The following is a 13,356-nucleotide window of genomic DNA, read 5'->3' as shown; positions in this document are numbered from 1 at the left end:
ACATGTATAGATCGTCGTTATATTATATATGCAAGAAAAAAAAATCAATGCCAATGTCAAGGCCATTATATTGGCTAAATATATATAAAAACAGATATACATTGACGCACATACCATATATATATATACACACACACACACACACACACATCCGAACAATCTTGCAAAACATTATTATTGCACACACACACATACATATATTATATACAATAATAAAAAAAACTATATATCCATCATCATCAGCATCATCATTATTATTGGGATGTTGGATGAATTTGACATTGAGATCGATGTGCGCATACGTTTATATAAGTACAAACACACACGTATATCATCATTATCATCATCATATCAAATCACATTCTATCAAGTCTTTTGGTCTTCTTTTTTTTTTTGGTGAGATACACGCAAATACACCAAAAAAGAACCATTTTTTTTATTCATATATGCGACATTTCATGTTAAAATAAATGATAAGCCATTGATGAATTATTAACGAATAATAATAATAATAATAGTAGATTTTAGATGGCATTGAAAATAAAAAAAAAATCAAACATCACATTATTTTTTTTTTAGGTATTCAATTCAGATTCTCTTTCCATTCAAGTGTCATAACCTTGATACTATTTTGAGTATATTATTATTGGACAAAAAATAAAATAATCTAATCTTTGCCCTTTGTGTTCCACATTATTTTATTGTAAAATTTGTCCTTTGAACAGAACAACAAATAATAAACAAAAAAGTTATTCTTATTCCTATATATATATTATTATATTATTGCATTGCAACGTAATTGCAATCAAAATATCGGATAGAAAAGTGAAAATAAAAATAATCAAGGACACGATTCACATGGCTTCAAATGCAATCAATGTCACCGTGTGTGTGTATGTTTTTGCGTATGTGTGAAAATTTATAATGTGCTATTTTTATAATTAACGATTTTTTCTCTATTTTGCTTGCAATATTCCTTTCAATGTAGAAAATTTTTTTTTTTTATTTTATCCACATTTTGGATTGATGAATTTGTTATGAAGTTTCTCTCTCTCTCTCTCTCTCTGAATATTTTTTTTTTGTAATAATTTTCAAGCATGATATTCATCACGTTTGATTGAATGATCTGGTAATTGGGCATGTTCGATTGAAGGAAAGAAAAATAATGAAAAGAATAATATATGCATGGAATTACAGTGAATTTTTCTTTCTTTTTTTTACTTTGTTGATATTTATCAATTATCGATTGGTGAATTTTGTTTTTTTTCTGCATCAACCATTATCAAATGATGAAAAATAGACATATTCTTAGAGAATAAAACATAAATGGAACAATAATTTCAGGGTCACGATTGAGATCATAAGAAATGATTATCTTGGTTGGGTGTATGGAAAATATGAAATTTCCTTAAATGATTGATTATGGAGTTTGGATTGATAGTTTGCGAAAGAAAAATTTGTCCTTCGATCATCTTGTGATTTTGTTGTTTATCGTCTTTTGTTGTTGTTGTTGTTTTTTTATTTGATTGATCGATAGATCGACAATATTTTGAATATATGAGATGACACACTCTATAATTGTTAACAAATTAATAATTTTTTTTAATTTTTTAATTTTTCTTAATTTTTTTTCAATAGACTTGTCCATTGAATCCATTACCACCGCAAAATTCAATCACACTCGATGCTAACGGTACTAATCGTCTAATGGAAGATTTTAGTGAACGTTTTTCTCCCGCCATACATGGTGTTGTGGAATTTGCTAAACGTATACCCGGTTTTAGTATGCTAGCACAAGAAGATCAAGTCACATTACTCAAGGTTTGTATTGAAAGATTTTTCGAATTTCTATAATATTCATCAAATTTATCGATTTTCTTCTATTTTTGTAAATTTAGGCTGGTGTATTTGAAGTTTTATTGGTTCGATTAGCTTGTATGTTTGATTCACAAACCAATTCAATGGTATGCTTAAATGGTTTATCATTGAGACGCGATTCATTACATTCAGCATCGAATGCTCGATTCCTTCTCGATTCAATGTTTGAATTTGCTGAACGATTAAATTCATTGCGCCTGACCGATCAAGAATTAGGCCTATTCTGTGCCGTCGTTGTTATTGCACCTGGTAAGTTTTCCTTATATTCAAATTTGATCAAGATAATTCATTTTTTTGATTGTGCTACATCCTGCACGATTAATAATTTGCATCTATATTGTATATTACGAGGTCATCGATACATACATACAACTATAGCGTACATTCGACAGCGTCTGTTTCCCTTAAAAAGCCAATGTTGTTTGCATTGTGCTTGTGTAAAGATATTCCCTTGACCTAGATCAGATTGCTGTTTCATTCAAACACATACACATACGATATGTTATGTCTAGTGTCGTAAGCATTGTAGTAGGCTAGTTCCGTTCTTGAGACACAGAAAAAAATTATCTTATTAGCATTTCCCTTTAGAACTTTGCCAAACACTGTGTCTATTTTACGCCCATTTTAATGGGTTTAGTTTCTGTTTGATTTGTCTTTTTTTTTTACCAATGTGATCATTTTCTCATCCATTCGGTATAGAAGTTTATATATGTATCTGTCTGTCGATAATAGCATGACAGCTTATTCTACAAATGGAATATTTATCCTTATTAACCACGTGTTTTTTTATTGCTTATCTTTTTAAATAATTAGATCGTCCTGGTTTAAGAAACGTTGATTTAGTACAAAAAATAAACAAACGTCTAGAAGAAGTTCTACAGAAAGCGATCGCGACAAATCATCATCAAAATTTTCCACATAATTCTTCAGATTCCGCTGCAGCAGCAGCTAATACATTGTTTGTGGAATTGACCAAAAAGATTCCCGATCTTCGAACATTGAATGCCTTACATTCAGACAAATTGTTGGGAAAAAGTTTTGGTGGATTGGAACAATCATCGAATACTACACCTACCTGTCCTCGTATGGATCCGGGTATTACTACGACCACAACATTGGTCACGGGTCATCATCAAACTGTACAACCCGATAGTCAATCAAATGAATCTCCCGATCGTTGGTCATCAACATCATCAACCTCATCATCATCAACGATAATGGGACATTTCTCACCAGCATCGGTCGATGGCGAACATAACCATGTAATTAACTCAAATCACCTCAATCATCATGATCTTTGGATGGATTCAGTGAAAGATTCGGTTGGCGCCACTAATGGATCTGGTCAACAACAGCAATGTTTCGGCTCACCTCGTTCGATGTCCTCGGGTGTGTCGTCCGATGATAATACAACCTCAAGTACTGGACGTAAAGGATCGATCTCATCATCCACATCTTCTTCCTCATCATCATCTGCACCAAAGTTGGCCAATTACAGCTATATCCGTACATCACCGGCAACGCCTTCATCACATACAACAAAATCACCATCACCAATGGTTGTGGTCGAAGAAGATGCTGCTACCTATGGTCATCAAAATCATAATCACATCCATCAATCGACAGCCCGTGCCGATTCGCCAACTGATTCTGGAATTGAATCAGGAAAAGAAACACAAAGCAGCAATGGCAGTGCTCCAACACCAACCCCCAGTGTCTGTTCTAGTCCACAATCGGCAATCGAAGATTCAGTAACAAATCATCCAATCACCAAAGATCATATTCATCATTGTACATCGTCTGATTCGGAGACAGGAAGTGAAAAACACGAGACCATTGATGATATGCCTGTGTTGAAAAGAGCCCTGCAAGCACCGCCATTAGTCAATACAAACAAATTGATGGATGAAGCATATCGCCATCATAAGAAATTTCGTGCAGCTGCTAGGAACGGCACTGGATCGCGTATAGAAGAGCCACATAGTCCATCGACAACATCTTCAAATAATCATCATACCGCAGTTGTAACTTCGACACCTACCGGCGTTATCACTTCACATTCGTCTTCAACATCAACCACTTCGCAATTGGCCTCAACTCATTCGACATTGTTGAAAACATTAGAACAGCCATCGCGCTACATGAATGAACAACAATTGAAACGAACCGATCTCATCCACAATATCATTATGAATACGGAAGCCGTGCAAACACCGGCAACAACACCAGGAACTCCAATTTCTATGTCGATCTTGAAGGATTCATCTGTAGCAGCAACAGCACCAGTACAACAATACAATCATCAGCATCAACATAACCAATATCCTTCGGAAACGCATTTAGTCGGTATGCAGCAGCAGCAACAAGTTACTGTGCTATATGCACAACAAAATTCTGGTTATCCTTACTCTCATCATATCTCCTCCAATGGCGGTGGATGTCCATTCAGTTCTGAACAGAGCAGAATTGTATCGAATTCAAGTCCATCATCACAATATCATCAACAACCAATATATCGAACATCGCCATCACCATCGACATACCTTGTGGATCAACAGAATTCATCCCAAAAACTTCTAGTCATCAGCAATGTCCCAACAGCTGCACATTCGCCAACATCCGCTCATTCACGGCCATCATCAGCGCTATCAAATCATTCATCTTCATCAAATGGTGGCCATCCATTTTCACATCTTCAACGTTGTCTGACAGCCACAGTAGCACCACCAATGGCGTCACAAGGACCTATTTTATTACAAACAGCGGCCCAAGTCTCCGACAATGAGCTCGATTGTCAACCGCTCAATCTTTCAAAGAAAGTATCACCACCTAAAACCGTATCACCAATGTCATCTCCTCCTCTGTCTTCCTCCTCCCATTCCGGTATTCATTCAACGCCAACAGTTGCATCGTCCATTACTTCTTCGATGATCAAAATTGAGGTTGATCCTCAAAATGCTTAAATGAAGGGGAATCAAGGTATCATTGTCATCAACAGATTTAATCAATTCAAAACCAGTCCCTCAGACATATTAATATGTAAATAATCAACAAGATGTGGACATCTGACCAAGTTCTATCATCACTACTCTTTCTCTCTCTCTCTCTCTTTCTATTTGAAAGGAACAAACCCCAGTGCAAATACATTTCATAATGATAAGTCCAAAAAAACGAAACAAAACACATTTCGATTAACGTTTAATTCGTATTTTTCGAAATATCCTCATTCATTCATGCTCATCACTTATTTCTTACGACAAATGTTATTAATGTTCAAAAAGCAAAAAAATTCTGGTTCTAATTCAAATCCAACGTTTCTCCTTTCTCACCTTTCTTTCTTTCACCTCTGATATAATATGTAATAATTCTTATATGAAATAGTCAAAAAAAAAAAAAAAATGAAAATAATTTTCTTCTCTTTATAAAAACACATAAACGAAAACAATTGATACACTTATATCGTCTGCAATTCTCTTTTTAAAAAATGGTCAAAATTCTTTTCAATGATAATTTTTAATATCAATCAATCGTTCTTACTCTATCTCTTATAATCCCAACATACATAATCCTCAAATCATTTTGAAATTTTGAATTTTTTCCTATTCTTTTTGCACCAACAACAACTCACAAACATTCATATAATAATTTATACAGGAATACCGTTCCGCTGTGGTTGAATCTCAATTTTACACGCATATTACATTGTCATATATTCGTGTAACATCATTCGTATCTTCATTATCTCTCATTCTTTTTCGCCATTTTGTTCTTATTTTTTTTTCTTATTATTATAATTATTCTCAATTTTGTGTAGATATAATGATATATAACAAAATAAAACCAAAATCAATAATTGAACGTACAAAGAAAAAAAAAATTTCCGATTTTTTCTATAAAATTCAAACAAATGAATGTATGATTCATTTTTCATTTGAATGCAATTCATGGAAAAAAATTTCTGGTGACAAATGAAATCTTGGTTTAATGAAAAATTGGGTGTACGTGCGCCAAACCCGAAGCATCATCTGTGTGTGTGTTTTTTTTTAATTAAATAATTATTTCATTTCATTTCATCTTGTAGAACCATTGATGATCTCATCATTATCCAGATTTTTTTTCTATCTAAATTTTTCAATTTTTATGGATGTAATCAATTGATTGCATCAAAACAGTGAAAAAAACAGCAAACAGAAAAAGAAATTTGCTCAATAACCAGGAAATGATCAGCCTTGAATGGAATGAATACACACACATAGACAAAGACATTTATTATATTATTATACATAGAAGTCGGCAAAAATTATTTGGTTAACAAAAAAGATTTTCAAACAACTTGAATATACCGCCATCTATGAATGAGAGATAAAAGTGAATTTTGAATCATTTTCAAAACAAATAAATGTGAAAGACAAGTTTGAATCATCAGGAATTTGAGGGATACTTTAATTTTTCTGTTAAAAGGAAAAAAATAATAAAAAAAACAAATATTGATGGACAATTTTTTTTTCATGACAATTTTATGGAGAATAAATAAAATGTAGAATTCTGATATGATTGAAAACTAATGCATGACTTTTGTTTGGATAGAAGGTACTGTCTTTTTTTTAATAGATTAAAAAGCACAAAAATTCAAACTTTAAAACAAATTTAAACTTAAAAATTCTTATCACACGCCCAGTCACACAGATGAATACGCAAACATGAGGTATATTGCAAAATGGTTTTCCAAAAGGCGATTCGAGTAAATTTTTCAAGATTGATAAAACACATGCATATGGATATATATGGGATTTTAATCATCAGGAGATTTCAAAAAATTAATTAAAATGACAATCGATGGGACAAAAAAAACGGAGGGAAGATGAATGGATGATAAATCAGAATTCATTGTTGATGTCTGATTCGTGATTCAGATTTCAATTTCAAGTAATATCAAAATATAGGAGACAAGTTACAATATTTATAAAGGTAGCTTAGTTAAGAATCACTTGTCATATTCATGAATCATTGTCATTTTTCATTCATATTCACTGCTCTCTTTGCATCATAGTGCATTGACGGCGATGAAAATTGGTTGCCTCTTCCCAAACCAATTCTTTCAACCTCTCTCGTGGGAGATCATCATATTCCATATCGAGATTGAATGGTTCCTCAGCAACAGGCTAAAAATGGGAAAAAATGTCAAAAGAATGAACAAGGATTATATTAGAAATTACTACTTCATCGCTGGGATCATAATATTGACTGAAATATGAATGTGCCAATGCGTCTTCAACCGTGATTCGTTTGTTGGGATTGAATGTCAACATTTTATCCAATAAATCCAATGCATTGGCATCGGCATCCGGAAATAAACGAGTCCATGGTATTTTTGGCTTCTGTTGTAAAGTTTGCAAATATTGTCGTGCCTTTGGATTGATAATGCAATTCAAATCTTCTTGACTTGGTGAACCCAAAATGTTCAAGATATGATTCAATTGATCCAAATCTAATTGACAATTTAAACCATATAATATAATAATATTAATATGAATAATTAAATTGAATAAATTACATACAATGTTTTCCCGGAAACAATGGTCGATTTGAGATCATCTCCGCCAGTATGCAACCAACTGACCAAATATCGACTAAATTAAAAAGTATTAGAGAAAAAAATAAAACAGTAAATGAATCATACTTGACTTGGTATAGCCTTTGCTATTAAGCATGATTTCTGGTGCTCGATACCATCGTGTGGCAACATATTCGGTTAATAAGCCTGTATGATCCTGAACTGGATCGGCAACACGAGCTAAACCGAAATCGCAGATTTTCAGGTCACAAGTAGTATCCAACAACAAATTCGATGGCTTAAGGTCTCGATGTAAAACATTAGCCGAATGGATATATTTGAGACCACGAAGAATTTGATACAGGAAATAGCATACATGATCATTACTCAATGGTTGTGTTTTCAATAATTTATATAAATCAGTTTCCATTAAACATTGTACGATGTAAACATCTTTCATTCGTTGTATGCTAGATGCACAGATTATATCCCGAATGTCAATTATCTATATATTTAAATAAATAATTATAATTCAATAAATAAAGATTTTCCAATATTATTAAAATAAAAACTTGCATTTTCATGTTTAAAACGTGTCAAAATTTTTATCTCTCTTAATGTACGTTGACAATAGGTTTGATGTTCGAATGGACTAATCTTTTTGATAGCCACCTTTTTTCTAGTGTTGTTATCATAGGCAGATCTGTAAAAAAAATAGAACATTAATCAATAAACTCAATACCAAATAGATTCTTAAAAAATTGATTGCAGTGCATAAAGTTTTGTTTCCAGAATCTAAATTCAGCATATCTTAATTTTTTTTCTTTTCTTTTTTTTTGATGATCTCAACATAAATTCAACATCATTATTAAAAAACAAGGATAAAGAATTTGAAATAATGAAAAAAAAATGATTTATAATATGATTCCAATTATTGTTATAACAATTTTAGGCTAAAACAGAATCTAATTTTGTACTTCTGTATTCTTTTGAAATCAAAAGAAAATTCGATTCGAATCTGAAATCTTTTAGTTAATCACTTAGCAATGAAGAATTGAAGAAACCTATTATTATTTTCATCATTTGAGTTGACGCAAACATCAATGTTAGATTGTCATCTCAAAACTAACAAAACCCATATTCATGTCCATGAACTAGCTCTCGTGCATGTGTGGATTTATATATGTCTAACAATCAACTTTGAGTCTAGATCATTTTCAAGGCTAAACGTTCCGTTCTCTCGCTATACAAGAACGGTTAGCATTAAAAAAAATATAGAGGAAGTATATGATGTGTAACAACCCAAAGTGCTGAAACCATTTCTTTCAACTGTTAGGCACGAAAAAATTGGCCGATTTGTTCAAAATGGATGAATTGTTGTTGTTGCGAAAATATCAGGTGAATTATTGATAATACGAATTTTCAATACATTCATTTAATGATTGTTTACAAAAAATTGAATCATCTCTTATCGTCAAAATGAGAATTGAAAGCTAGACTTTGTATTGTAAAGTATATACAGTAATTTTTCTAAATTGAAAAAATGAGACCTTTTTCCGAATACTAAATTCTTTCTATAAGAAACCATTCTAAATGAATGAAAGACAAACAACAAGGAGACAAATTTGGCAATTGATCGGACATGATATATCTAATAAGTTTACAATGAAACGAAAAACAAATTAAAAAAAACTCATTAAATTGAATGAAAACTGAAACTGACGTGGAAAGGATTTCAACTTTTGAATGATTCGGATATTTGGACCGTTATTTAAGCTGAGAATTTAATTTTTTTTTAGAGAAAATCAAAAACTTTTGCACCCAAAAACAAATACAACTAGCTTATAAATAAAATGAATTATATATGAAAGAAGAGAATTATGATGTTGATTCTATCATAGATTATAATTAATTGCATACGCAAGGAAAATGCCTTTTCATTCAGCATTATTACTGAATGTTAATTATTCTTTTCAACATGTAGCGCTTTCGTTAATCAAAATAAATTGGAAATTTCTAAACTTCGATTTTCGAAGCATTCAGAAAGAAAGATTGACGTTTCATATAAGCGTACATTATGGATGGCAAAAAAAATAAGAATAAAACTTACACAACCATGCCATAAGCACCTTCACCAATATATTCAAGCGAAGTATAACGTGGTCCAACTTCAAATATTTGTCCACGTACGGTTTCAGTGACCGAATTTTTTCCACCTGGTGATGGTTCAGCTACTGCACCACTATTTGATGATGATTGACCAGTTGATGATGATGATGACGATGAGGGTGGAGGAGCTAGACCACCAATAGCAGATGAATTCATATTGGATGATGTTGATGATTGGCCACTTGGAGAAACGGACATTGGTGGGGGTGGACTGTTACGCAATGAAGCTGATGCTTGGGGTGCGGGTGATGTTTCCATATTTGGTGGCTGATGATAATTATAAACAATCGAGAGAGAGAGAGAAATGTTTATGCAAAATAAGCTAATGTAAAAAAATTGGAATGTTATCTACTAATTGAAAAAAAATGTAAAATCTTAAATTGAAATAATATTAAAAAATTAGATTTAAATAAAGTAAAATGATTCGAACCTTGAAAAAAAAATATTTGGACCACGATGGAAAATTTGTTGATTGTTTTTTATAATTTAAACATTGATTGCCATTTAATTAAAAATTCAAAATGTTAACATATCAAACGGTAAAATTAGCAATGATAAAGTTGCAAACACATCCGAAAAAAAAGATCTTTAAATAGAAGAGATAAAAATATGAAAGATAATAAGTAGAGAAAAAGCAAGTTTTATATCATTTTATATATGGTACATATATAGATATTATTTTCAACAAAAAAAAAGAAAATTTTTGACACTTACATTTGATGATTATATTGATTTGACAAAACAAGAAAAAACAGCAACAACAATGATGATAAAAATTCAATTATTAAATAACGATGAGTTTTATAGATGGAGAATAAATCTCGATGGTGGATTCTAATTCTACAGAATAATAAATATAGATTGTACGACAAAACAATAATGGATCATCAGGCGCCAAAACAACCGTTCGATGCAGCCAATATTAATAAAACACATAAAAGAGAATAGTGCTGATCGGTATGGACAAATGAAATGTTGTTTGATTATTCGATAGTAATATAAATTAGAATTACGATAAAAGAATCTGGACTCAATTTTTATTTCATGGCAACAAAGTTGATCGTCACTATTTTGTTTTCCTTTCGCTTATAAGACAATTTATATTGCATATAAAAACACACAATGGAACCTATTTCAAGGCAGCAGCCAAAAAGTAAAGCATATCATTTTTTTTTTTGTGTGTGCAAAATTTGTTGGGCTTTATTGATGAGCTCATTGTTGAAAATATACATGAACGGTGAACCAAAAAGGAAAAGTATTATCCAGTGATGTGTGATAGCAGCAAAATAAAAATGATACTTGGATGACAATCACACCACTACCACTGCATTAGCGGTGTATATACCGCTAACACAAGAACAGTGCTGTCGCTTTTTTTTTAATTTTTTTTTTGTTGATTAAATAAACACATGCGCAGAATGATATGATGTTAGATCAAAAAAAAATAGCCATTTCAATTTTGAATTTTTTTTTTTAGTTGATGCATTTTTTCGAAGGTAATATTTATTTATGGTTGTGTAATATAATATAGCACAATATATAAACACATCTGGGAATAATATAGTGTTGGTGGCGATAATGTTCACATAGGCTCACTTTTATTCAAGAGGACAAGTAAAAAAGAGATGTTGAAATTGTCAACTGAAAAATTGAACAAATTAAGACAAATATATATCACGAAATATATATATTTTTTTTGTTATATGCAAATGTTTTTTTTCATTCCATATATCATTCAATATGATGATAATTTTTTTTTTTTTTTTTTTTGATAAAACAACAACAATAATACCTAAATAACAAGGGTCTAATTTTTTCCTACAACTTTCCAGGATTGTTTTGTTTTGTTTGAATATGATAATGTTACACTTTTTAAAAATGACATGATCAAACCTTGGACCTTGACCTGAAAGAAATGATCTTTTATTGTTTTTAAAATGGGGGTTGGATAAAAATAATAATCCATCAAAATTCAAATGATAAATCAATCATCACTATACACATAGGTCATAGTAGAGATTTTGTTTCCGTTTCAGAGGGTTTTGTACAGTAGAAGTTGTCTTGTTTTGGTCAAGAAGTGTACATGATATGATTTGATTACTTATGATTTTAATTTCAATTTTTGATTTTTCAACATGATAGAACATAAATTTGTCCACTTTCATCATATCAATTTTCGTGTAAAAACTTATCCCTTGTTTAATATTCAGCATTTATCTCCAATAAAATATAAGAAATTTTATTTTAAACTTCAGCCATCACTCAACTTGAACTCAACTCTTTCCCTATTTGTAAATATATTCTACATCATGAATTCTGTAAAAGATGAAAATCAAAATACTAGTATTTTCATTGGATGCCCAGAATCTGTAGATATTGAAAAATTGAAAACAATTTATGGTGTTGATGATCCTCGATTCAAAGTGGAGCAATCGGCCTGGAAACGTCCATTAAAATGGTCCAATATAATTATTCTGTCTATCTTGCATATTGTCTTCATTGTTTGTTATGTAGACGTTTGCATCTCTCTTGTCCATATTGAAACAGCAGTGTTTTCAATTGTTATTGGTGCCATGTCTGGTATTGCCACATCTGCCGGATCTCATCGCTTATGGTCACATCGAACATTCAAAGCTAAATGGCCACTAAAACTATGGCTTCTTATATTCCAAGCAATCACAATGAATGGAAGTGCTTTGACTTACGCTCGCGATCATCGAACACATCATAAATATTCAGATACTGATGGCGATCCAAAGAATCCAACGCGTGGTCTATTTTATTCTCATATTGGTTGGTGGTTAGTAAAGAAAACCGAATCAGTCAAGCAAGCCGGCCGAAAACTAGATTTTTCCGATCTCTATGAAGACAAATTGGTCTTTTTGCAACACAAATTTTATATTCCAATTTTCATCTTGTTTGGTATGATCATTCCAACCGTTATTCCGGTTATTCTTTGGAATGAAGATCCTTGGTCATCTTTTTCCATTTGTGTTATTCTTCGTATATTCGTAGTGTTGCATCATCTGTTTACGGTAAATTCACTTGCTCATTATTTTGGCTATAGACCATACGATTTCCGAATACTGCCAGCTGATCATCGTTTTGTTAATTATATTTCTTTCGGAGAAGGTCTACATAATTATCATCATGTGTTTCCATTCGATTATCGCATCAACGATCGTCCACAATGGGAATTGTTCAATCCTCCCGGAACTTTCATTCATACTTGTGCTCTTTTGGGGTTGGCATATGATTTAAAAATTGCTTCACCTGCAGTAGTGAAAGGAGTTGTTAGCCGAAGAGGTGTTCGAGCATTGTATGATCCAATTCGAAGTTTGAAATTCCGTGTCATGAATGCTATATTCGATTGGATATTCGGAATATCAACCGCTCTATGGCTTATTTATCCAGCATTGTTTTTCAAATTAGCAACACAACGCGTTATCTATATTTGAATAGAATATTGACATTTCCTATTCGCATAAAATAATGATGGTTTCCTATCACATTCTACATTGTTTGAAGTGTGAAGTTGTTTAACAAAAAAGAAATTTGAATGCATTGTATTTTCACTAAAAGAAATAATAAAATAAAAACGTTACCACGTCACCACAAACGATTAGATTTGATGACAGGTTTATCCACAACCACATGATTAATCAAGATGCCAACAATTATCAAGAAATTTATTTGAAAAACAACAAATATATTGTAAGGAGATTTTCGTTATTTAATTTCATCATTCACACGCA

General features: G+C 31.7%; 3 protein-coding genes across 8 annotated transcripts in view; 2 read left to right on the top strand and 1 right to left on the bottom strand.

Annotated features, from left to right (window-relative positions):
• LOC124499456 (Ecdysone-induced protein 75B) overlaps positions 1–5,059 on the top strand; it is a 44,909-nt gene extending 39,850 nt beyond the window's left edge. For all 3 annotated transcript variants that reach the window (XM_075728676.1, XM_047063365.2, XM_075728675.1), the window contains 3 exons: positions 1,639–1,821; positions 1,899–2,127; positions 2,692–5,059. In XM_075728676.1, the coding sequence (XP_075584791.1) occupies positions 1,639–1,821; positions 1,899–2,127; positions 2,692–4,841 (2,562 nt within the window). In that variant the 3' untranslated portion in view covers positions 4,842–5,059. The remainder of the gene's footprint in view (positions 1–1,638; positions 1,822–1,898; positions 2,128–2,691) is intronic.
• Positions 5,060–6,653: 1,594 nt separating this feature from the next.
• Positions 6,654–10,810, bottom strand: rl (Mitogen-activated protein kinase rl). 4 transcript variants are annotated; one of them, XM_075728672.1, is made up of 8 exons: positions 10,316–10,810; positions 10,032–10,187; positions 9,543–9,975; positions 8,009–8,135; positions 7,559–7,937; positions 7,437–7,508; positions 7,098–7,366; positions 6,654–7,040 (listed from the first exon to the last, which is right to left on the bottom strand). In XM_075728672.1, exons 3-8 carry the CDS (start codon positions 9,857–9,859, stop codon positions 6,906–6,908), a joined length of 1,299 nt encoding a protein of 432 aa, XP_075584787.1. In that variant the 5' UTR covers positions 9,860–9,975; positions 10,032–10,187; positions 10,316–10,810; the 3' UTR covers positions 6,654–6,905. The 4 variants fall into 4 exon arrangements, with proteins under 4 accessions (XP_075584787.1, XP_046917540.1, XP_075584788.1 ...); XM_047061584.2 differs by having other exon boundaries at positions 9,543–9,949; positions 10,316–10,785; XM_075728673.1 differs by having other exon boundaries at positions 9,543–9,952; positions 10,316–10,782.
• A 1,100-nt stretch (positions 10,811–11,910) lies between these two features.
• LOC124497907 (delta(9)-fatty-acid desaturase fat-7) lies at positions 11,911–13,220 on the top strand. The gene has a single exon (XM_047061595.2). The coding sequence runs from the start codon at positions 11,911–11,913 to the stop codon at positions 13,057–13,059; it is 1,149 nt and encodes a 382-aa protein (XP_046917551.2). The 3' UTR covers positions 13,060–13,220.
• Positions 13,221–13,356: the final 136 nt, after the last annotated feature.

This window comes from Dermatophagoides farinae, chromosome 2, assembly GCF_024713945.1.
Source record: "Dermatophagoides farinae isolate YC_2012a chromosome 2, ASM2471394v1, whole genome shotgun sequence".
NCBI lineage: Eukaryota > Metazoa > Arthropoda > Arachnida > Sarcoptiformes > Pyroglyphidae > Dermatophagoides > Dermatophagoides farinae.
The sequence above is the reverse complement of the archived record's forward strand: the minus strand, read 5'-3'. Positions and strand labels throughout refer to the sequence as shown.